The following is a 25,496-nucleotide window of genomic DNA, read 5'->3' as shown; positions in this document are numbered from 1 at the left end:
GTCAGTTTTCAAACCTAAGTAACAGATACAATTCAATACCTATGAACTATATGCATATTAGAATCTTGGGAAGAAAGATCAACAACTAGCCCAACAAGCAACCTGCTGCAATTCAAAGCATAAATCTAATCATCCTGAAACATACACCCCCCACCCCAAAGTTTGAAAAGTTTTTGTTTCTCTTAAATAAAACATACTAGAAAGTGATCCACATTAAAAGAAGTCTAAAACTTTACTTTTGGTGAACTTACTTTAAAATCTGTACTTTACTCCCAGTGAAAAATAGCTTTTAGTATAGAGATTAAGAGTAGTGCAAGCATTAGTTTATCACTAAGAGAATTCAAAGGCTGGACTCTAATTACTCTTTTGTTAAGGCAAAGGCTGACCCAATAGTTACTAAAGTATGTTGTCTATCTCCTAATCTTTGAGGAAATAATAAGTAAGACTAAAATTGCTGTGCTCTCAATTGCTGCCTAAGTGAGATCTAGTAATTAAATGGGAGAGGGAAATATAAAAGACTGGAAAATAATAATATGGGATATTGTGAATTGTCTCAGAAAGCTTTCCCATTCTCAAAACATCATTTGCATCAAAATAGTACTTAGTTGTACCACTTAATTCAGTTTTCTATCCTAGTTCTCAACAGACAGTAGGGGAACAGCCAAAAGGAATGTCTTACAGAGACAAATTCTTCAAAGTTGATTTTTCCATCCTTGTTGCTGTCTGTCACCACAATGACTTTTTCTACAATCTCCCGGACTTTGTAACCAGGCAAGGGCAGACTTGCTTCTTTAAACAGGTCTTGAAGCTCATAATCACTGACATACCCACTATTGTCAATATCTGCAAAATGAAAGCACAAGTTATTTTTACACTTACATGAAGAAACAAGTAGATAAACTGTTAGCTCACCAAAGCATGCAAGTAAAGCATCAGTAATCTTACATGAAAACTTATTTAACAATTGAAGTTCAATCTAATGTCTTGTTTGTTTGCTTGTTTGTGTCAGATTTAAGGAGTTCAAATACCTGAATTTTGAGATCCTGCTGCATATACAGTGATACAAATAATGCAACTGTCCAGCTAGAAAACATTTCTGTTTTCATTGATGAAGTTGAAAGAAATTAATAAACACAGAATTTCAGTGACAATAAGGGGCCTTATGTAAACATTATTTTCTTAGATATTGCTGGCAACATAGGAAACCATGGCCCTGTTAAAATAAAGTGATCCATAACGAGTTCTTTCACCAATCCTACATGGCTCTGCAGCATTAATGGAATCCTTACTATTTTCTTATTTAAAAGATACCTATTTTACTGAATGCTTCTCTTAGCTCTTCAAGTTCTTCACAAGCAACAGTAATTATGTTGTTTTCCATCTCTGCACTGCAAGAAGTGTTGTCCTCAGCTGCTTATACCTAATAATAACACAGGGCATTAAATCCAAGCACATATTAATACAAGTTACTGATCTTTTAAATATAATTGATCCAAGATGACATTTTAATGCCTGGCACACTTAAAACAATGCTTTAAAGTACATCAAACACCTAGCAATTCTTTTCACTGCAATATTGACTAAGAATGCATAATAGCAGCACTTGTTTTCAGACACTTGTTGTTTTCATTTACTTGGTGTTATTTAAATTGTTATTAATTTACATAGAATAAGCACTGGCCATCATTCCACCTCCATTGCTTGAGTGGTTTTCCAACATTAAAATTGTCTTATATTGCAAAAACCAGCTTGTATGAAATCTGATTTTTAAGTGCAATGCAGTGTCACTGCCCATTAGGGGCTATTGCTACGATGCAGGCCTGCAAAGCAGGCAGTTGCACAATACTAAACCTCAGGAGGACACTTTCAAGAACTTGCTTACAATCAGAGGGTGAATGCTGGTGAGCTTTTCCACAGCTGTTGCAGAAGCTGCCACTTCCTGACCTTTAACCCCACTCTTGTGACAAGCTTGTTGTCTCATAACACTGTCAAAGAGCCAAATCCATTTTGCTATGTTTACTAGCAGCATGCACCATTCTTCATATTCAAAAGAAAAAATATTTAAATATATATGCAGAAAAAATTACCTTACACACAGATGCTTCTGGAAGTGCATGTAACTTGACTTGAAACCTAACATGGCAATTAAACAAAGAAAGAGTGAGCTATAGAAAGATTAGGGAAGAAAATTAAATATTTAAAACCAAATTACTGAGGAAATTTAAAGGATTGAAGCTGCAAGCAAAGGCAGTCCTCTGAAATACAGAAACAGCATGTCAAAGCATAAGTGAAATAGCCACACAGGTGCAAAACAAAACATCACTTCTGTCACGCTGTTAATATTTTTAACTATTTACCATTACCATGAGTCAGATTTTATCAAAGCCAATTTCTGCAAAGTTGCAATGCAATTAGTTTCACTCCTCCCCTTATGATTCATAACTGAGATTTTTCTGTACTCTATTTAAGAAAATAATAATCTTTGATTTCCAAAGACATGTTTCAGTAACACAGTAGGAACATCTGTTCTTGAACGAAGCAGATTAAAGCTAATACCTCTGCTGTAAAGCGAGTCTTAAATACCCTATTATATAATTGTAGAGGGTCAACTAAATGGCAGAAGTGCTGCAATCATGGTCTGGCATTGAGCAGTGATGTAGTTTGAGCACAAACTTGTCAGATATTTCAGACAATTTCCATATAGAAACAAGGACCTTCTATCTAACCTAATAAATACCTTGCACATGCAGGTTTATCACCACCCAGATGACTCAGTGCACAGGCAATTCTGACAAGATTTAACAGTAAGCCTCCAAAGGTACATGTCCACTGCAACTATGACTACCTGTTGAAAGATGCATTTCTTTACAGAGGCACATTTCTCTGTACTCTGGTGGTGTTCATAGGACACACAATGTATTCTGCTGCCCCATGACAGGGTAGGTACAAACACTGGTTTTAAGCTGAGAAAAGCACCCTTGATCCTTTTTTCAGTGCTCAACATGAACTGATAATATTCATCTCTCCCAAGCCTGCCTTCTGTGCCAGGAAGACTTTTTATATCCAAAGACAATCCACTGGGGTCTCCTGAAGATATCCCACATCTAACTTTAATGCAGATTCTAACTACTGCTGACACCACTGCCTATTTCTTTATGTGCAGAGGAGTATCTGGCCGAGCAACCACCCAAGAACAAAGCAAGTAGGCCAAACAGTAGCTCCTGATGGTTTTTGGACCTGTTATCAAAGCTGCTAGAAAAAAACCCCAGCTGTTAACCAGCAGTCAGGCTCCTAGTTTTCTCCATCCCTGCAGGCACCTGGCAATTTCTTTTCTAGCTCTGCATTTCGAATTCTATTTGCCCTGTTTCCAAATGCAGCTGCTTCTGCAATGGCGACAGACTTTACAAATGCTGAGTCAAGAGCTTGTTTTCTTTTGCTGCCATTCTTTTGTCTGGCACTAGACATCTCCTCTTCCCTAGTGGAAATACTACTCTACAGCTCCATCATCCTTGAACCTTCGTTACTCCAGCCAAGCTAATATAATTTGCAAATACAGGTTGTGCTTTTGTGCTTTCTTGCCCAGGGAAGGACAACAAAGCTGATGAAAGGTCTAGAGAACAAGTCTGAGGAGGAGCAGCTGACGAACTGGGGTTGTTTAGTCTGGAGAAGAGGAGGCTGAGGGAAGACCTCATTGTTCTCTACAACTACCTGATTTAGTGGCCATGGTGGCCTTAGGTTGGTGGTTGGACTCAGTCCTAGATGTCTCTTCCAACCAAAACAATTCTTTATGTCAATAGCCAGCTGGTTATCAATATGTGCTACCCTGCAATTACAAAACATGAAATTTCTTCTTCTCTTATTTGCCTATGAATCAAATTGCTAGAGATTTTAATGTGCACCCTCCCATCCCATGCCCCCTCAAAATCCCTATTAACCTGCAGCATTCCTATGTTAGTTTACCTCAGATTCTTCAAGCTGGCATGGTGAGGACAAGTTAGCTTTCATGCACCTCTAGTCTCTTAGGCTTCTGACATTAAACTAGAGTTCTGCCCTGCAATAGCGAGAAAAGAATGTATTATAAAATGTAAGACATATAAAAGCAACTATGGATCAGATGTCCTTTAGTCAGTAGGAAGATAGAAGAAAATGCTACTGTATTTTAATTGAGGAAATGTCATCTGCAAACCTACTCATAATGCACTCAATTCCCTTGTCCAGATCATTGGTAAAGATACTAAAAAGAGCTGGCCCCAGTACTGCATCCTGGGGAACACCACTTGTAACTGGCCACCAACTGGATTTAACCCCATTCACCACAACTCTATATAAACAACTATTTCAGTATCTGTATATATATGATTTTTAAAAAATAAACTAATTGCAACTGCTGAAGCACATTGCTAATTCTTGAAAGAGGCAGGGCATAATTATGGTATCAGGTACAGTTATTACCAGAGTAGTATGAAGTGAAAAGTTCTTTAAATATCATACAGGCAGTCTGAAGCTTCACTACCTGAAAGAAGCTAAAAATACCAGGTTTTCCCTCTTATTGTACCTTGTTCACTGTGTAATGCCATATGCAGAGCTATTCTTTATTGTGACCCTCTTAACTTCTAGTAATTATATACTTTTGATAGCCACAAATGTGTCCAGACATATTTGTAAGCTCCGGATTTCTCAGCCAACCCCTCTACTAAAGCAGGGTCACTCACAGCAGGTTGCCCAGGATTGCAATGCCCAGGCAGCTTTTGAAAGTTTCCAGAGAAGGAGGAGATTCCACCTCTCTGGCAGCCTGGTCCAGAGCTCTAGCACCCTCATAGGAAAGAAATTTTTCCTCATCTTCATGTAGAACCTCCTGTGTTCCATTTGGTGCCTGGTGCTCCTTTTTTTCTCACTGGGCACTACAGAAGAGAGTCTGGCCCCATCCTCTTGTCCCCCATCCTTTAGCTGTTGCTTAGCATTGAGAAGATGCCCTCTCAATCTGCTCTTCTCCAGGCTAAACAGCTCCACATCTCTCAGCCTCTCCTCCTCTGAGAGATGCTCCAGCTCCATAATCATGCTTGTGGTCCTCTGTTGTGACTTTCTCCAGTAGTTTCCTGTCTCTCTTGGAGAACCCAGAAGGGGGCACAGCACTCCAGCTGTGGTCTCACCAGGGCTGAGTAGGTGTTGTAGGAGAACCTCCCTCAAGATTCTGGACATCACAGGATATCATTGGCCTCCTTGGCCATGTGGGCATTGCTGGGTCATGGTGAACTTGGCCCCCAGGACTCCCAAGTCATTCTCCATGTTGCTGTTTTCCAGCAGGTCAATCCCTCACCTGTACTAGTTATTCCTCCCCAAGTGCATGGTTTTGGACTTGCCTTTAATAATCTCCATAGGGCTCCCCTCTGCGTAGCTCTCCAGGCTATCCAGGCATGTGCTATCATGATGGACAGCAGCACAGCCTGATGGGGGGGGGGGGTCAGACACCACTCCCAGTTTGCTATCATCAGCAAATTTGCTGAGGGTAAACTCTATCCCTTCATCCAAGTCATTGATGAAGATGTTTAACAGCCCCAGAAATGACCCCCTGGGGAACACCACTACCTAGAGGACACCGATTTGATTGTACTGCTGATCACGACCCTCTGAGCTCGCTCTTTCAGCCAGCTCTCAATCTGTCTCTCTGTCCACTCATCTCACCCACACTTTCTAAGCTTACCAATGGGGGTGTCATGTTACCAATGAAATTGAGGCAGACAGCATCCACTTCTCTCCACTCATTTACCCAGCTAGTCTCACTATCATAGAAGGTTTGATAGATTGGTCAGGCATGATTTCCCCTTCATGAATCCAGACAGACTACTCCTGATCATCTTCTGTACCTCATCTCCAAGTGTGTGGAGGAAAAGAAGGAGCTGTTCCATCACCTCTCCAGGAATGCAGGTGAGGCTGACTGGCCTGTAATTTCCTGGCTCCTCATTTTTGTGCTTTTTGAAGACTTTAGTCTTCAACACAGTACAGTAATGCTAGTGAATAATAAAATCAACATTTTCAACTATGCCTTTAAGGTAAGCATGGGTGACTCAAGAATAAACAATAAAACAATAAGCTGAGTGTCAAGGGCTAACACAAGGTATTTCTTCCCCAACCTCCTGCCACCTCTCTCCCCCTCCCCCTTACCAAGAGATAAGGAGGGAAAAAAAGGAAGAGAATTTTAGCTGATTTACACAAAATAGTCTACTCCTCTACTATGAAGGCATCAGATTACACCAGTATATACATAAAGAACAGAGGGAAAAGGGAAAAAGGAATACCTGTCCAAGATCCCATAAGAGGCAAAACGCAGCCAGCTGAAATGAAAACCAGAAGAGCAAGAGAGCAACCAGTGTCCCACCTCCTGGGGTCGTAATACAGCACAGTCCTAACTCAGGATCTAACAGTGGAGGATATACATATTATGTGGTTCAAACCACCACACTGAGATACCTAGTATTTAGACTAGTCAGGGGCCTCATCTGACTTCACTTACATTATACGCACAGGATAATTCCATTCAGTCAGGATGAAGAGTGATTCTGCTGTAAAGCAGATACATGCTTGCTTTAGAAAAGATACTTTTTCATCCTAACAAAATGCCTCCAGCTTCCCTTGGCTGCTGAGTATACAGAACCACCATGCAAATTCATCAGCAGTATCACTTTCACCCAGTTTCCTTCCCATGCATCATTCAAGAGGATCTCAGACTGCCTGTGCTTTGTGTTGTTGTGTGCAGCACTCAAACAAACCACAACCAAACAAAAACCACAAAACAAAACCTAAACCATCAATGGAAACCTTACCTGTGCCAGAAGGCACACTTCCAGGAGAGTAATTTTGGAAGCAGGTTATTGCATACAGAGTTCACAGAAGTACCTTTTCTGAAACACTTGACAAACATAACCTGTTGACCGTTTAGCTACACCAATACTTTCGGCTGAATTTGCCCAAACTGATTATCTCAGACCATGCATGACCTGCTCTGGTTTGGTTAAATAGTTAATTTTCTAAGAGTACCTGCCTCCACAACAGGGCCAGAAGCATAGAATTGTTTCAGCTGGAAAATACCTCCAAGATCAAGTCCAATCATTAACTAAGACCACCATGGCCATCAAACCATGTTCAGAAGTGCCATGTCCACAGGTTTCTTGAACACCTCCAGGGATGATGACTCCACCACCTACCTGGGCAGCCTGTTCCAATGCCTGACCACTCTTGCAGAAAAGACATTTTTCCCAATATTCAACCTATACCTCCCCTGGCACAATTTCAGACCTTTTCCTCTTCTTCTATCACCTGATAAGGAGAAAAGACCAACCCCCTACCTCACTACAGCCTCCTTTTAGGTAGCTGTAGAGAGCAATGAGGTCTCTCTTTAGCCTCCTCTTCTCTAGATTAACGTGATGTGAAATCTTGTCTACCCCAATATCGACAGGCAAAGTGATGCCTGCTCATCCATTAATCCAGATATTGCCTAACTCAACTTTTTCCTAACACCCAATCTGAATCTACTCTTTTTTTTGCCCCCCCCCCTATTCCCTCAGGAAAGAGCTTGTCACAAACCCCATTTGATTAGCAGTCACTGCTCTGAAGAACAAAGCCCAAAGATGGTTTCTCTGTGACATTTCATTAAAGTAAACCACACTAAAATATAAATGGAAAGGCTACACTAAAGTAAGTTCATTCAGGCACTCCGTCCTCAAGTCATTCCTTTACGCCTAGGCTGACATTACATATCATGTTTACAACAGCAAAAGAGTCAGTTAAAAGACACACCAGGAAATGATACCTAATCTCTGTCTAGGTGTATGCACATACAGCTTTTGTTAGCATGCAACTACAATGACAATTGCATTATTTTTACAGGAAATTCCCATATTCTCTGATACACATCCTAATTAGGACACAAATCCTGACATTCTTTTGAAATGTCTGCATCGAGAAAAATTTTGCCTCTGCACACAGCAGAAGTCATGCTCAGAGCCCATGATGTATTAACAGGACCCTCATTGGCAGAGGGACTTTCTGGGTGTCTCAGTTCTCTACATGCAAGATTCACAACATGGAGGCTGTAGTTATGCTGTAATTATTCTAGTACTTCTTTGTTAACCTAGAGCATTGCTAGTTGTTTACTAAACAGGAAAGCTAACCAGAAGCAATAACTCCAACTTTTCAAAAACCTAGTCAGCCCCTAATCAAACAAACAAACAAAAAACCCCAAAGAAAACATGAAATGTTTTTTAAAATCACTCATATGGAATGCCATCTCTCTCCTGTTTTCAAAATCCTCACGTTATTCTCAGATTAACTTTTCAAGTTTTTCCTCTCTTAACTGGAAGGGCTAGAAATTTGTTCTCAAATTTAAGAGATTCCCACTAATTCCTCTCCTCCACAAACTGTGACTTTCAAAAGCATCTTCAACTCCAGAAAAGGTGATACTGACTCACCATCTTCTGGTCTGCCTCTAAATTGCAGTTTAAACAGTACATTTCTAAAAGCAACAGTGCTGTTAAAGTCAAGTAGTTGCAATGTTATCTCCAGTTCTGTATTTATAGTAAGGAAACAAAAGTAATCAGAAACATTAAAACTCAACAAACAACACAGCTTTTCACTATCTGCCAGCTTCTAAGCACACGACAAATGATATTATCAATTTCACAGACAGAAAGCTGCTGCTGCAAATTACAGTGCTGCACGTTATGAGTGTCACAGTTTTTCAGGGTTTGCTGGATTTTACATTCTATCTACTACAACCTAATACATACTCGCCTTCAATTGTTCACTCTGTTACAGTATCAATGCTATTTTTACAATACCTTTTGCAAGGCTATCAGTTTTTGTCCCAAGCCAATTCTTCCAGATTCGATGCTGCTTGAAGGTAGGACATACTGAACTGTTCTTTGTCAAGAGATTTATCCTTCCATGGCATAAAAGTATATTTTTCTTAAGCAAATTAGAACACTATGAACCATTTTTCTCTTCTCCAAGCATGAAAATAACATTTGGTTGGTGTGTAATTTACAAAGGAAACCTATGAAGAAACCTAAGAGGCAGAAAGAAAGGGAGACCTTAAAGCAGCGTAACTACAGTGCTCCAGAACACTACTGCCTCTACCCTTCCCTGATCCTGCTCCTTGGTAGTCTGAATTCAGAGACCTCAGCTTGCTACATACAAATACTAAAACTCCAGCAGAGTGCCACATGCTCTCACTAATTAACTTACTTTTAAGGTCACTCCAGTAGTTAATCTTGTGAAGATCATTAAGAGGAACAACAAAAATGCACATTCAGTCTCCCACCCTCAGCAACTCAATTTACATCCACATATCCTTATTATTCTATCTAATTGCAGTTGGTACTAAACAGTACCAAATAGATGAACGTTGCCAAAGTATTTTTCAGTTTTCATTATCAAATGGCAGTATGACCTTCTGTCACCTGCTAATTCCTCATTCAACTCTGCATGGTTCAGAAGATTGTTAGAAGATTAGGCTGATCAGCTACTACACTACAAGCAAGCCAGGATTTTCTGTCATGGAAAATTCAGAGTTTATTTTTGTTTTTCTCTTTTTATTGGTCAAGCTAGAGGAAAAAAGAGGATCTTACACAATACACAGCAAAAGCAACTGGCAGCTCATCAATGCAGAAAGTTGCCATTTTCATGGCATTAAGGAGTTGTGTTTGATAAAGTGTGGAGGAGCGCATCAGTGTATCTGAGTACTGTTTGTAGCTTCTACACTGGAAAACTAGCTGGGGCACACATGAAGCTCATTTGCTGGTACTGCAGTTCTTCATAATTATGCCATAAGAAAACATCCACAGGTGGTGTTGCCAAGTAAAGCAAAAATTTATTTTTATATTTAATTATAAATCATTTTCTCCCTGAATACTTCATGTTACATAAGGGGGGGGCAAGATTCAGAGTTGAGTCCTGATGCCAGGTGTATTACTGGCAAAATCCACACTAGTTTCAATTAAATGTATCTTGATTCTATAAATCAAACTTAGAAGGGCTAGAAATGTTGCAGAAGTAAAATACTCAGCTCAGTGGAACCTACTGAAGAACAGGATCTAGTTTCCCTTTGTTATAAGGAGATAAACTAGTGCAAAGAGAAATGGTAGCACATGTGGAAACAAAACAGGAGAAAGGGAGAGGTGGAACTAGAAGAGGAGCTTGATAAAGCTGCAAGACAAAAGCATTCCTAACCATAAAAATTTGGGAGAAAAACCCAAACCTAGTAGGGAACATCTGGTTTGAGGAGAAACACCTAGCTCCTGAAGCTCACACTGAGACAAATCCTTTAAATTAGCATTCAAGTAACTATAACCTTGCTGATAACATATGCCTAATGTTCCAGCATTTCTACACGTCAATGTATTTAATCAGTCCATTCTACCAATCATTATTAACAAGATGAAAGGATGAATCACTAAATGAATTAGGGGGGTACAGCATCTTTAACACACACACACACACACACACACACACACACACACACACACTGCCTGCTATTATTAAGGAAACATCTGTAAGAGAGCTCTGAAAGTGGGTTGCTAATCCTTTTCGCACCAAAAGCACGCATGCAGAAGTGCACAATCTGCTTTATTTCTGAAGCTTAGCAATATCAGCATTAGTGATGAGCTGTTGTGATGCACTATTACCTTTATTCTCCTTGGACATTTGCATGCAACAGCAGTAACAAATACACACCTCCACATTAATAAAAAAAAATCTAGAAATTCATCAAGTAACTTACATTTATAAGTACTAAACCAAATAACTACGTACCTAGTAAGGTCAGGACTAACATTTAGTACTTCCTGCATATGACCAGCTGAAACAATGCCGAAATTATGTAATTGGTCATTTTATCACAAACACAAACACTCCAGAAGAGAGAAGTCACCCTTACTGTTTCAGTTTCCAGACCTTTTATAAACGTGTAGAAACAGTGGTGCGTAAAGCCCCTCAGTAAAATGGATTTACATGATTGCAATGAAGAACTGGTTCTATCAGCAGCCTGATCCATACTGACATGACTAACACCACCTGGTTTTGTTAATATCAGCTGTTTGCTCAGCGAATGTCAAGGCTGAAATAAGCCTTCCAAACATCTTAAAACCTAGGTTTTAGCCTGGAAAGCACTTGCCCTTGCTTAGATAGCGATCTTTTCTCAGTGTTACATTTACAATTTGCTGTTCCCTCATTGTCTAGCACAGTACAGTGGAGCCTTCTCCACAAATAACTCTGTTTGTTAGGATAAGATTTTTTTTACTTGCTGGTGCTCCTGGTTTACATTTATTTAATCCATTTACACAGACCTAGGGATTTTTGGAGGTTTTATGGCAACGATTATCATGGATGTGAAGAATTTCACATGCCATGGGGAATGCTATGAAAATACTTTATTTAATTAGTTCCTGCAGTGAGAAGAGCAGCCACTAAACAGACAGGACATGAAGTGACAAAGGTGAAGGATACTGTTCTTAGAGTTTAGGTGATGACACAATCCTCACACAGTGAAAGCTCAAAGTGCTGGGAAAATACCACAGAACATATGCTCCTCCAAAAGGGTAAAAGGACAAAACCCACAGGTCTTTCTTCTTCCATTGCATTGGTTTTCATAGTAAGCCATATTAATGGGTAAAAGTGACAATTCACAGAACTTTAATAAATATGCCCAGCCATAAACTCTATTCTTTAACAGTATGGAACACAAAAGCAGATGGAAAACGCTTTCTCCACACATTGAGTCCCTCTCAGAAAACAGTACATTTCCACTATGAAAACTGTAGCTAGTACACTTATTCAGAATCTCACTGAAGAAATATTTCATTAAAATAGTCTGTGGAATTACAACACCCAGAATTTCCAAATGTAGTTTAGATGATACTTTATACACAACATTCACCTAGTGTGACAAGTACAGAGTTTCGTACTTTGGTGTTCAAGGCCAGGCTGGATGAGGCCTTCTGCAGCCTGGTCTAGTGGAAGGTGTCCCTGCCCATGGCAGGGGGGATGGAATTAGATGATCTTTAAGATCCCTTCCAACCCAAATCATTCTATGATTTTTAGGCATCACTATTGCTACAAGTTTGGAAGAAAAAAAAGGAAAAAAAAAAAATTCCAAAGCCAATTAAACAATGGAAAAAAATCCTCCCACAAAATTATGATGGCTGTTATATTCTTTAGTTCTGCATTTTTTTTAATGTTTAAAACCAGCATTTCAGCCTCTGTGTTAAGAGAACGAGATTCCAGGCATCCACATTCATGTCTATGTATGGAAATTAGCCTTCAAGTAATTGTACAGACTACTAGCTGTTATTACAACAACGATGCATGCCTTGATACAACATGAAACTACTTAGCACAGTTCAGAGGACCTCCATGCACCACCTCTGACTACAGTATCAGCCTGTGTAATGTTCATATTTCACAGTTCATGAATGCATCAAGGAATATACATGTGCTTTTAATGGTCTTAATATAAGCACTTGTGTCTACCTCTAAGAGACAGCTGAGATTTAACTGCAGCCATGGTAACCACACAGGGGAACACATACATCCACAAAGTGGACAAGCACCAAGAACAACCAAACCAACAACCTCCAAATTAAACAAGAGATGGGATAAAATTGCAATCAACTTGTTCTTGTGCTCTGGGACCTACTGGTCCAAAGCAATCTCTCAGTGTCTTTAAATACATACAATGAGCTGTGGAGGTGTGTGCAAAGAAGTAATGAAAGCCAAAGAAAGTAGAAATATGAGTGTGGAAGAATTATGCAATTACACAGTGAAGGCACTGCCTAAGGCAAGGGGGGAGGCACACGCAAGACTCATTTCACCAATATGAATGCTGCAATGGAAGAGAAAATACAGAATGGTCTCGAGGCACACTGTTTCCACCAGTTATGAATCACTCCCTGACTGGTTGATAATATATCTGCTCTTCCTCCTGGGGGTTGAGAAACATAAAAGTATAAAATAATTGGACAAGGAAGAAACAAGGAGATAAAGTAAGAGTTTATTGAGTTGTTTATCATGTTCAAGAAAAGCGAGGAACAAAGGTGTTTCAGCTGGTGTTTCTTTGAAGGGTTTGGGGAGTGCTAGGTGTCATGAGTGCCCATAAAAGTGTCTTTGAGGGGAGCATCTAGAACATTTCTTGCATCCTTGCAGCACAATGAAGTTGTTATGGGCAGACCACAGTAACAGGAGGAACTTGATATGATCAAAAGGCAGTAGATAGTGCTTTGCAATCAGGAAGGAAAAATGTCTCCTAACTTCCTTCCCAGTGCGGAACAGGGAGCAGGGGATCTCTTTAGTGAATTGCTATAAGTATTACCTAAAAAACACACAAAGAAAGAAAGAAAGAAACAAACCAACCCACCCTGAACTACATACTTGGTAAATGCCAACACATGCACCATGAACTTATATAGCATTCTATGTATAAAAATGAAGGCCCTTTTTAAACACCTATATTAATATGATCCCACTGTTAGCTCAGGAGACTTACAGGTAAAAGCATTTTTGTTTTGGTCATCCATTAAGCACATTATGTGCCCAACTTTTGCTTTACCAACAATGACAAAAAGAAAAAAGGAAAAAAAAAAATCACCCTCCAGTTAAAAAAAACCTTACTGCATTTCTTAGGATTGAAACATAAAAAATTATATAGCCTGCTCAAACTCTCTTAATATTCCAACAGATGTACTGTTAGCTTTCTTGAGCTTATAAGAAATATGATAGGAATTGTAATTTTACATTGAATTAGCAAGTAGTGCACTTTACACCTAAGTGTGATTGTTTTGTCAGGCTTGGACACTAACAGAGCATTATTTGCAATATAAATAGTTTTAATGGAAATTGATTAGAAAATTGTGTTCAGTAACAAAATCCAGATATACTTGGTCTTCCTGGACTGTCCCTTTCAACCCCATCATTCTGTGAGTTTATGATTGAAGTCCTACTCAAGAAAAAAATGTAAAGCTACATGGTTTCTACTTTAACTCTTGGAACGAGTCTTGAAAGATTAATGTTGTAATGTCAATTGATAGAAAACAATTCAATGTGTTGACAAACAAATACGAAATTCAGTTATGCTTTGTAAAGTTTCTCAAAATATTTCAAGTCCTTCCACGTGAGCAACCTCTGCAAGGTCAGCAGAATTTTTAACCGAACAGCAGACGTCTGTTTTCAAGACAAAAATAACCATCCATGAATAAAAAATTACTGATGGACTCCCCAAAAGCAACCATCCAAAATTAATCAGTAATTCAAACACACACATGCACCCCCTTCGAGGACTATTTTACAAGCAAGAGACATAGCCTTAGCACAGTGGAAACAGGCAACAGAATTAGAAGCCTCCGAGAGGATTTAATTTCAGCTCAAGAACAATGCTAAGGCAAAGTTCATAAACAACTGCAGAAAGAGCCAGACCTCCTTATTAGAAGCACAAAGCTCAGTCTTCAATTTCCTCTCGCATACTCTCCTTGTTACTCCTATCTATACATACCCCCCGTACTTTATCCTTGCACGCTCTATTTATATAGGCAGAGCCCCAGGCGCGGGTCACAAGCTCAGGTCTAGCAGCACATCCCAGGACGGCCGCTGAGACACCTTGGCGTCCCTCACGCCTTTGGGGTTTGTGCTCAACACCTTTCATATTTTGTGCCTTCAGACGCGGTCATTCCCTCAAAGGCACGTAAACAGAAAACAACAAATAACCAACAATGAAGTAGGCTCCCATGTCATCTACACGGAGGAGCGATGAGCGCCGGCGCCGAGTCCCACACCTACCAAAAAGCGCCCTCCAGCCCGCCAAGCCAGCTGGGTTTGTGGCTTGCACCCCTCACACAGTGACTCCGACAACCGACCAGAACAGACAATCCCTCACCTGCCCGGTCCCTGTCGCCGCCCGTAGTGCCCGCCGCTGCCCGCGGTGCCCGCCACCGCCACCTGACGCCCGACAGGGCGGGGCGAGCGGAAGGGCAGTGCCACCAGCCAATGGCAGACTGGTAAGCGGCTGGTGGAGAGGGGCGGGCCGAGGGGCGCGCCGAGGGGCGCTGTCATTTGGAGGCGTGCTCTGCGGGCCGGAGGGAGTCTCTCGTAGTACCCGAGCTGCTGCTTACCGAGATCAGGGACGTCGGGATACACTGAGCAGAGTGTTGCTGCGGACCCTCTAGCGAAGGTTTCTCAGCCAGCCTTCAAGTTTTCTCTTCCACCTCCTTACTTTAAGGCACTCTCAAAGCTGCGGTGCTTTCATCCCTCACCGTATGCTCTGAAGCCCTTTGAGCCGCAGTCCGTACAGCGCCGAGGCTCTTGTCATTTCCTGGCTCCGGCTGGCGTTCCTGGTAGACCCTCAGTGCCCTTACCAGGAAATGGCCGCGGCTCAGCGGGATGCGCTCGGGTCTTGCTCGGCTGCTGCCTGTCTGTGCACTTCATTGTGGAGGAACGCCCTGCTGCGGTAACGAGGTCCCCGTGAGAGGCCATAGGAAACGAAGCGCTGAGCCGCCGTTATCGTTCTCTTGTCTGGTGACGAAGCGGTTAAACACCCGCCGCACGTCTGGGCAGCGCAGCAGCCCCATCGACAACGGAAGAGTTTTGGGTGCTGCCGGACGCCGTCACGCAGTTTCCGTCTCGGCGGTGGCGCGGCGGCGCCTGTTTCAAAGCGGGAGCCATGGCTGAGCAGGGCTTGGAGATGGCCTCCATGATCCCGGCGCTGCGGGAGCTGGCCAGGTAGGATGGATCAAACTTATGCTTAGTGGGGATGGGGGCATGTGAGGGGGTGTTTGGCTGCTGGAAGTGCGCCCGGCTTCAGCATCAGTGTGTGGCGTGGTGAGGTGGAAAAGTCAGTTCTTTCCCCGCTGCTGTGCGAGGTCTCCTGCGACCGGGCTTGCGCTCTAGCTTCATCTTGGTAGCCTCCTCCCGCCACCTGCCTGAGTTGCTGTCTTTCTCCAGAATGGTGCTGGTAGAACCTAACGGGAGAGCCATGTTGCCCTACGTAACATCCAGCGTGCTGGATACTACTGTTGTGTTTATAGGGTGATTTCACTGAGAATTAAGCGACGTTGGAAATGTTTGTCAGTGAAATTTTAACTGCCACATCAACACTGCAGCTTTGTTTCGTGGTAGGCAGCTAGTTAACATGGAGTTGTATGTTGAAGAGTTGACATGACAAGACCTAGCTGACATATTAATCACCTGAATAGCTGTTATTGCCACCACTTCACCAGGGTATTGGTAGCTAATGAATTGAATAATGTGGGTTAATTCCAAAACGAAACAAGTTTTTAATTGTTGTTTGTGGTTTTGTTCACCAAAACTGCTTTATTGTTTGGTAGAAACAACAGTCCCTTAATCTGCCAGATACTGGTTTTACATGTGTCAAACATAATCACATAATAAAATTAATCTTCATTGCTTCATAAAACTTTGTACATCTGAATAATAAAGAGGAACAGGAAGCTGGCCAATGTGGTGCCCATCCACAAGAAGGGCCGGTTGGATGAGCCAGGGAATTATAGACCTGTCAGCCTGACCTCAGTGCCAGGCAAGATTATGGAACAGGTCATCTTGAGTGCAGTCACACAGCACTTAGAGGATGGCCAAGGGATCAGGCCCAGCCAGCATGGATTTAGGAAAGGCAGCTCCTGCCTGACCAACCTGATCTCCTTCTATGATCAGGTGACCCGCCTGGTGGATGTGGGGCAGGCTGTGGATGTAGTCTACCTGGACCTCAGCAAGGCCTTTGACACCGTCCCCCATGGCAGACTCCTGGCCAAGCTGTCAGCCGGTGGCTTGGATGGGAGCACACTGCGATGGGTTAGGAACTGGCTGGAGGGCCGAGCCCAGAGAGTGGTGGTGAATGGTGTCACGTCCAGCTGGTGGCCAGTCACCAGTGGTGTGCCCCAGGGATCAGTACTGAGCCCCATGCTCTTTAACATCTTTATTGATGATCTGGATAAGGGCATCGAGTCCATCATCAATAAATTTGCTGACGACACCAAGCTGGGGGCAGGAGTTGATCTGCTGGAGGGTAGAGAGGCTCTGCAGAGGGACCTCGACAGGCTGGGCAGATGGGCAGAGTCCAACCGCATGAGATTGAACACATCCAAGTGCCGGGTTCTGCACATTGGCCACAACCCCATGCAGAGCTACAGGCTGGGGTCAGAATGGCTGGAGAGCAGTCAGGTGGAAAGGGACCTGGGGGTGCTGGTTGATGGTAGGCTGAACATGAGCCTGCAGTGTGCCCAGGCAGCCAGGAGGGCCAATGGCATCCTGGCCTGCATCAGGAACAGTGTGGCCAGCAGGAGCAGGGAGGTCATTCTGCCCCTGTACACTGCACTGGTTAGGCTGCACCTTGAGTACTGTGTCCAGTTCTGGGCTCCTCAGTTTAGGAGGGATGTTGACTTGCTGGAGCGTGTCCAGAGAAGGGCAACAAGGTTGGTGAGGGGCTTGGAGCACAAGCCCTATGAGGAGAGACTGAGGGAGCTGGGGTTGCTTAGCCTGGAGAGGAGGAGACTCAGGGGTGACCTTATTGCTCTCTACAACTACCTGAAGGGAGGTTGTAGTGAGGCAGAGGTTGGTCTCTTCTCCCAGGCAACCAGTATCAGAACAAGAGGGCACAGTCTCAGGCTGCGTCAGGGGAGGTTTAGGCTGGAGGTTAGGAGGAAGTTCTATACAGAGAGAGTGATTGCCCATTGGAATGGGCTGCCTGAGGAGGTGGTGGGGTCACCGTCACTGGGGGTGCTCAGGGCGAGGCTTGACAGGATGCTTGGTTCCATGGTTTAGTTGATTAGGTGGTGTTGGATGATAGGTTGGACACGATGATCTTGAAGGTCTCTTCCAACCTGGTCTGTTCTATTCTATTCTGTTCTATTCTATTCTGTTCTATTCTATTCTGTTCTATTCTATTCTGTTCTATTCTATTCTGTTCTATTCTATTCTGTTCTATTCTATTCTGTTCTGTTCTATTCTATTCTATTCTATTCTATTCTATTCTATTCTATTCTATATGCTGATCACTAAAAAAAGAAATCCATTTTTGTTTCTTTGTGACAACTTGCTGGAGAATAAGAATTCAGTGTTTTTATCGTGTTGTTGAGATAGACTTATAAAATAATTATTTTATATTTTAAAATGGATAGTGTCAAAATAGTGTACTTCTATTTTTAGTGCTAGTCCAGAAGAATACAATGCAGTTGTGCAGAAACCAAGACAAATACTCTGCCAGTTCATTGACAGAATTCTTACAGACGTAGATGTTGGTAAGTATTACGACCCTGTCTTTTAGAACATAAAGCTGTAAGGGTGGTGAAGTCCTGGATCAGACTGCCCGGAGAGGTTGTGCATTGTCCTTCTCTGAAGACTTTCAAGACCCATCTATCCTTTTTACATATGAAAAAAAATTGTGATTTATTAAAATACTAATTCCTTTGTGTTTTTAAAAGTTGCTTTGGAACTGATCAAGAAATCAGATTCGCAGCCAAGTTCTGTAATGTTGCTTGATTTTATTCAACATATCATGAAATCTTCTCCTCTTATGTTTGTAAATGTGGATGGAAATCAGGAGGAAGCTGAATGCAATTGCATTGGTGAGTTCATTGAAAATATATATGTTGAAGCTCTATATTTTCAGGTTTTAAATTTTCTGACAGGGATCATACAAAAGAACAAAAATGAGCAAAAGGCTGGTTTGTAACTTCAGCTTTACTTACTTGCAAGTGAATGTTATGATAGACTTTCAAAATTGTGATTTGCACTTGTGGTAGTGGAAATATATCAGGACAGAGTTTGACCTTATTAATTACCATTGCTTAATGATATTACCCAGCTCATGTTGATGAGGTACTCTGTACATGGATGTTAGGAACTACCGTGAGGGTAGTGGAACCCTGGAACAGCTTGCCCAGGGAGATGGTTGGGGCCCTATCCCTGGAGATATTCAAGGTGAGGCTTGACAGGGCTCTGGGCAACCTCATCTACTTGAGGGTGCCCCTGCTTGCTGCAGAGGGCTAGGTGGCCTTTGGAGGTCCCTTCCAACCTAGACCATTCTGTGATTCTATGTATTCATTGCCTGAGGGTTTTTCTTACAGAGGGAAATAGCTGGAACTACTCAGTGTAAATGTTTGTTGTTTTGTTTGGATTTGTTTCTCTGCTCCCACCTTGGTGTGAGCTTTCCCACTCCCATCCTTTCCTCTTTTCCAGTAATATCTGCTGAAGAAATCCCAGTGGAGACTCTCTGTTGAGTAAGCCGGTATTTATCTCAAGAAGTGTTCTTTTGTTTATTGATAAGCAATGTGCTCTCAAGGAGGTGCTCATCATGGGAGGATTTGAGTTTTATCCTAATAATTTTCTGTTTGCTTTTTCTTATTGTCCTAGAATTCAGTAACTGGATCATAACAAGGCTTCTCCGAATTGCTGCATCTCCAAACTGCAACACGTTGCACAAGAACATTTGTGATGTTATTTGCTCTTTACTTTTTCTATTTAAAATGAAGAGTTGCTCCATTTTTGAAGTACTAACAAAAGACTTGCTTCAGCTTTTCCAAGACTTAATCTGCCTGCATGAAAAAGATGCACAAAAGTATCTCTGGGGAGATGGACTGGTCTGGCCAGTGACTGTAAAGAGATTTTCAAGCAGCGCAGGTGACAATGTGGCATATTTAAGATTGGCACCCTTAGAGTTGATGGGTGTGCCCAATGTAGAATGTTTAGAAGTTACTTTAATGTCTATTCTGACAGATATTGCTGCAGATGTGTTTTTTGCACGACAAGATGTTATTCTCTGGGGAATAGGCTGCTCCCTGGTGGAGTATGGCAGTCCAAAAGTTAAAGCTCTGGCAATGAAATTGTTAGTAAAACTGATTCATTTAGGAGGGCCTCCACAACAGCTGGCCAGTGTTTTCTTCACAGTCTTTTTTGGAATTCTGCAGTCAGCACTTGAAATGGATAATGAAGCATCAGAACTCTTTGGAGAGCCACTTCTACTGTTGGTGAGGACACTGTTGCCTTTTGAAGCAGATTCTTACAAAAATATTGAACCTGTCTACTTGAATATGCTATTAGAGAAGCTCTGTGCATTGTTTGAAGCTGATGTGTTTAGATGTCTTCAGTCTGAAAAGCTGAAAGCTGCTTTTTGCCATATACTGCAATATTTTCTGGAGTTTGTTCCAACTGGCTATGAATCTGCCTTACAAGTAAGGAAAGTCCATATCAGTACCATATGTGGAATTCTTGTGAACATACTTGGAACTCAGGAAGAACAAGAGGTAGGTTAATTGCTAAACCCGTGTTGATTGTGCGAACGGATCGCCATCCTTGGGCAAGGGGGAAATAGTTTTGTAGATTCAACAATACTGATTTTTAGTTGCATAGTTAGATTGATAATCCTTGTTTCTCAACTGTTTCACATACTAGCACAGGTCAGAGTTTTTCAGTTGAATGTAGCTGCACCCTGTGTTTTTAGATGTATTGAATTATTGAGAAGCTATGCAGGCACATGGGTCTGTCTGTAGTCGTGGTATAAAATGGGGTCAAGCACAGAATACGCTCCTACAAGGGCAGCTTTACGAGTAATTTCCCTTTGTCTGAGCTGCTTTCTAACCATATGCTTTTAATCATATTTGTTGGAGACAAGCATACAGGCTTGAATAATATGAAATTAAATGGAATGATTTTGGCTGGAAGGTTCCCTTAGAAGTCACTTAGTCCAACCTGCTGAGTGTTCCTTCTACACTCACATGTGTATCCTATCTCTTGCTTCTTAAACTTTGTGTATCTACCTTGATGGCTTTGTGAGACAAGGTATTATGGAAGGAGCTGAGCAGCAACTATACAACCTGCATTCTGTCTGGTAGGAACAAAGAAAACATTGCTTATCAAAGTTTTCATCTTCAGATGAAGAATTTTGAATAGAAAGATTTTTTAAGGAGGATTTTTAAATACTCTATTTAAATACTCTGCTGTAAATCAGAAACAATAATATTATGCCTTTGAGAAGTAAGGCATAGCATACGTCATGGTACTGCTGGTTTTTATCTATCCCAGTATCTGCTGAGTCCACTTTATACAGCATTGAAAACACAAATGGAAGAAATTGTTCAGGAGCTTCAGCAGAGCCAGAAGGATACTGCCAGTACTGCTGATAACGATGACTGGAGCAGCAGCACTGATGAAGTTCCAGAGAAAAGACGACGACTAAGCCGAACAGCAAAGCACCTGAAGAAATCCCCTACACCAGCAATGTATGACACTTACTCAATGACTACTTTTATAGTAATTTGGCTAGTGAATAATAACAAATGATGTGTTTTTTGAGGCAGTTTCTTCATAGCAGCCACATGGAAAGATTTTTCTGGGAAAAGATCTAGTTGATGCTTTGATTTAACTTTAATTAAAAGGACTATAATATGTTCAATGCAAATTATTTTCATTTTTATACATTGAAAACAGAAAAAGCTGCGAGAATTCATACAGAATCATGTATGTGGCTGTGCTGTTACACTGGATGTGCTTAGAGCAGGTCCAGTTAAGTCAGCTAGTTCTTGGATGACCAAAGCTAGTTGTCTCAGCCTCTGCTTGTGCTGTGCTTGATTATCATGAACTTGCTCCAGCATATTGTATTTGGGCACTCAAAACTGATTGCAGCATACTGTACTCCAGGTGTGAGCTCATGGTCACCTTTCATTCTTGATAATACAGCCCATAATACAGCTGACCTTCTTTGCGCACTTATATTCAACTTTTCCATGTCTGTTGGGTCATTTTTTCCAAAGCTGTTTCCTAGCCAGATGACCTTCAGCCTATTCTTTTGCTTGAGCTTTTTTGTAGTAGTTGCAGGACTTTTCTTGTTTCTCTTGATCTTCATGAGGACTTTGTCAGCCTAATTTTCCAGTCAGTTGAGTCCTCTGAGTAAGCACATCTTCTTTTATCCACAGAGCTACTTGTCTTATAGAAAAGAATCAAGTTAGTCTGGCATTATTTGCCCTTGGTAAATAATTTGCTGGCTGTTCCCAGGTACCTTCTTGTCCCTTATGTGTCTAGAAATGAGTTACAGGAAGACTTTTTCCATAGCCTCCCCAGAGACTTGTATCCTCTTTTTGTCTTCCTTGAAGATGATGAGTACTTGCCTTTTTATAGTCATTGGGAAGCAGCCTGCTCGCCATGACCTTCCAAAGCTTGCAGAACTACATCTCAGTGCCTTTCAGATAACTGATTTTCATCATACTTAACTTCAGAGTTAATATCTTGATCTTCTTAAGAGCACGTTTAAGCTAACGCTTCATTTGATATTTTCCTAATCCTGTATTCAATGGGAATTATCTCTGGCTTTCCTATGATGATTTTTCTTTTTCTGAAAAAAGGTATGTGTTGCAAAATAATGAATATGGTCACATTTCAGACTTGGTCTTGTAAACATGAAATTGAAGAGCCCTCTCTGGAATGCCATCAGCAGAAAAGCTGCATCGTTAATACTTACCCTTGAGGAAGAAATTCAGACAGCAAGTGTTCTTCAGACTGTAGAAGGGATTGGTGTAATTCTGCAACTGGCTGCTCTGTGCATAGTTCATTGTTCTCCCCCAACAAATTCTACCAGGTAAAGGTACCATGAGAACAATAGTTTCTCGTAACTTCTCATGATTTGTGTAGATCAATGCTTGTCCATGCATCAGGACAAGCTTGGATAAGTCCTGTATGTTTTGAAGTGCTACATTTTCATAGTAATTTTGTCTACAAGCAATACACTGTTCAGTGTTTAATGGTCTACTGCGTTCATCATGTGCTTTCTATTTTAACAGTGTAGATCACAAAGTAACTTCTCTGTGTGGCTCTGACACAAGCAAGGATACTCTGAGCTCCTCAGATTCAGTGGTGACTCTCCAGTTCTCATGGATTTCCTCCGATTTTGTCACAAGAGTAGTGAAAGTCTGCAGAAACCTGTTAGAGACTGCTGCACAGATCGCTAACCTAGAACAAGTGATTGACAGACTAGTTAAAATCTTTGATGCTTTGCTTTATGCACAAGGTGAGAAATCCTTTAACCTGCCATTCATTTGTTTTGGAAGTTAGGAAGGCATCTGAATTAAATCAGCCTGTTGTGGTAGAGTATTCAAATTACAGCTCTTGTGTTAGAACTCCAATTTCTGTGCAAAGCTTAAAACTAAGAAAATATTCTTCTCTGTTTAGAGAGCTTCCTTTACATTCCTTTTTTTAACATGATTTACTTATCTTTGTCTGCATTTAAGAATTGTTATCTTTACAAGAGACTACATGGGGGCAGTGAATATAGAATAGAATAGAATAGACCAGGTTGGAAGAGACCTTCGAGATCATCGCATCCATCCTATTATCCAACCCACCTAATCAACTAAACCATGCAACCAAGCACCCTATCAAGTCTCCTCCTGAACACCTCCAGTGATGGCGACTCCACCACCTCCTCGGGCAGCCCATTCCAATGGGCAATCACTCTCTCTGTGTAGAAATGCATGAATATGCATGAGAAAAAATTAACTTCTGGCAATTTTTTCTTTTTAAAATACGTAGAGAAAGAATCCCTTATTATCTCTGTTTCACTCCAAGATTTCAAAGCCTCTGACAGGCTTCAGCAAATACGACACCTAGAAAGTGTACCATGAGTATGAAGTACTTCTGTGTTTCTTTAAAAGTAGCTAGTAGGATGAATGACAAACTCTACTCTGAAGTGTGATAACAAGTTCAGCTTACTAGCCACCCCAAAACCCATCTTTGTTCAAATCCAGAGATACTAAAATTGCAGACATTCTGCTGTTCACATACTGCATACTGAGGAGACTCAGGGGAGACCTCATTGCTCTCTACAACTACCTGAAGGGAGGTTGTGGACAGGCAGAGGTTGGTCTCTTCTCCCAGGCAACCAGCACCAGAACAAGAGGACACAGTCTCAGGCTACACCAGGGGAGGTTTAGGCTGGAAGCTAGGAAGAAGTTCTACACAGAGAGAGTGATTGCCCATTGGAATGGGCGGCCCGGGGAGGTGGTGGAGTTGCCATCATTGGAGGTGTTCAGGAGGAGACTTGATAGGGTGCTTGGTTGCATGGTTTAGTTGATTAGGTGGTGTTGGATGATAGATAGGTTGGATGCCATGATCTTGAAGGTCTCTTCCAACCTGGTCTGGTCTATTCTATTCTACTCTACTCTATTCATGCTGTCGACTCTGCAATGAAATTTTTTGATTATTTTGTTGTAGCACTAAATCATTTATTATTATGTGTCTAAAGTGTAGGATATCAGCCTGTGGGTGTAGTGATGCTAATCTTTGTTGATAGAAGACTAACATTTTGTATCAAACTAAGAATATTAAATATGTATCTGCTTTAAAATCTATACAGAGCTATAAAAGTCTATATTTGTTTTGTTCCTTTTTTTTTTCCCCCTAGTGAGAATTCTACTAAACGATCAGATTCTTGATAACTTATGTGAACTGCTTTCTCTACCCTGGATTTACAGCCATCCTGATGATTCCCCTTTTAAGCCATCTGCTTTTGGTTTCAATCCTCTAGTTTTGAGTCAAAAAACTGCACAGAGTTTCTGTAAGTATATTAAAGTGTACAAAACATAGTATCTCTCTCAAATAATTCTTCTAAAATTCTTTGTGCTTTTGTGATGATGGATAAGAGTAAAAATTTAAACCAAGTAATTACTTCCATTTTTATTTTTTTTTCCCTTTAGCACTCCAGGCTCAGTCACACTGTGTGTTCCTTCTGTCTCTCTTCCCAAGAAACATTTGTCTGGATTGGAGAAGATCCATTTATCACTGGGCACTGCAAAGTCCCCATGAAGTAATTCGGGCTGCTTGCGTTCAAGGATTCTCTTTCCTGCTTCACACACCAAATACGCAGTCCTGCAATATGATTCCCAAAGCTCTTTTGTATGTATTAATGTTGTTTTCACTGTGTTGAAGCTGGAGAAAAATGGATAAATAAGAAATTTAGTATAAATACACAAAAAATTCCTTTCTATTTCATTATGATTTGCTAGATCTTAATTTCAGAAATCCTAAGATGTCAACAGGTGTAAGTGACAATGTTTATGATAGAAGTGTTCCTTTAGTGTGTCCCTGTACAAGTTACTTTGCTGGTTGAACACCCCATTTATAATTAACCAATTTAAATTAAGGAGGGAGATGTCTTTGTCAGTTAAATGTACCTGATATTTGTCCATATGGCTCTTAAAATCTTTCCAATTCCTCTATCTTCTGTATATACATCTTGGTGTCTTCTGTTCTACTGTGTCTAGTCTTCAATTTCTTTATAGTGTGCCAGACACACCATGCCCAGTGCTACTTAAACCCTTTAACAGATCTTAAGGGTAAATGAAAAGGAAAATGATAGTTCAGTGAGACAGATCCTTAAACTGGCCTAATTAAGTATAGTTAAAGAATTCAGACTATGTAGAAATAGATCTCTTGCATAGAAATTTCTATTAAAACAA

General features: G+C 41.2%; 2 protein-coding genes across 6 annotated transcripts in view; one reads left to right on the top strand and one right to left on the bottom strand.

Moving 5' to 3' along the window:
• Positions 1 to 15,272, bottom strand: part of PLS1 (plastin 1) — a 35,468-nt gene extending 20,196 nt beyond the window's left edge. For 3 of the 5 annotated variants that reach the window (XM_054166405.1, XM_054166408.1, XM_009900942.2), the window contains exons 1-3: positions 8,835 to 9,008; positions 1,312 to 1,420; positions 680 to 843 (exon numbers count right to left, since the gene is read on the bottom strand). In XM_054166405.1, the coding sequence (XP_054022380.1) occupies positions 680 to 843; positions 1,312 to 1,381 (234 nt within the window). In that variant the 5' untranslated portion in view covers positions 1,382 to 1,420; positions 8,835 to 9,008. Of the gene's footprint in view, positions 1 to 679; positions 844 to 1,311; positions 1,421 to 3,960; positions 4,052 to 8,834; positions 9,009 to 15,152 lie in introns of those variants that run through there. The other 2 variants (XM_054166406.1, XM_054166407.1) reach the window with 2 other exon arrangements.
• A 115-nt stretch (positions 15,273 to 15,387) lies between these two features.
• Positions 15,388 to 25,496, top strand: part of ATR (ATR serine/threonine kinase) — a 45,566-nt gene continuing 35,457 nt past the window's right edge. Inside the window, exons 1-9 of the mRNA XM_054166614.1 lie at positions 15,388 to 15,759; positions 18,199 to 18,290; positions 18,474 to 18,617; positions 19,405 to 20,294; positions 21,073 to 21,269; positions 22,427 to 22,621; positions 22,824 to 23,050; positions 24,443 to 24,595; positions 24,735 to 24,933. Of these exons, the coding sequence (XP_054022589.1) occupies positions 15,701 to 15,759; positions 18,199 to 18,290; positions 18,474 to 18,617; positions 19,405 to 20,294; positions 21,073 to 21,269; positions 22,427 to 22,621; positions 22,824 to 23,050; positions 24,443 to 24,595; positions 24,735 to 24,933 (2,156 nt within the window). The 5' untranslated portion in view covers positions 15,388 to 15,700. The remainder of the gene's footprint in view (positions 15,760 to 18,198; positions 18,291 to 18,473; positions 18,618 to 19,404; positions 20,295 to 21,072; positions 21,270 to 22,426; positions 22,622 to 22,823; positions 23,051 to 24,442; positions 24,596 to 24,734; positions 24,934 to 25,496) is intronic.

This window comes from Dryobates pubescens, chromosome 13 (assembly GCF_014839835.1).
Source record: "Dryobates pubescens isolate bDryPub1 chromosome 13, bDryPub1.pri, whole genome shotgun sequence".
Lineage (NCBI taxonomy): Eukaryota > Metazoa > Chordata > Aves > Piciformes > Picidae > Dryobates > Dryobates pubescens.
The sequence above is the reverse complement of the archived record's forward strand: the minus strand, read 5'-3'. Positions and strand labels throughout refer to the sequence as shown.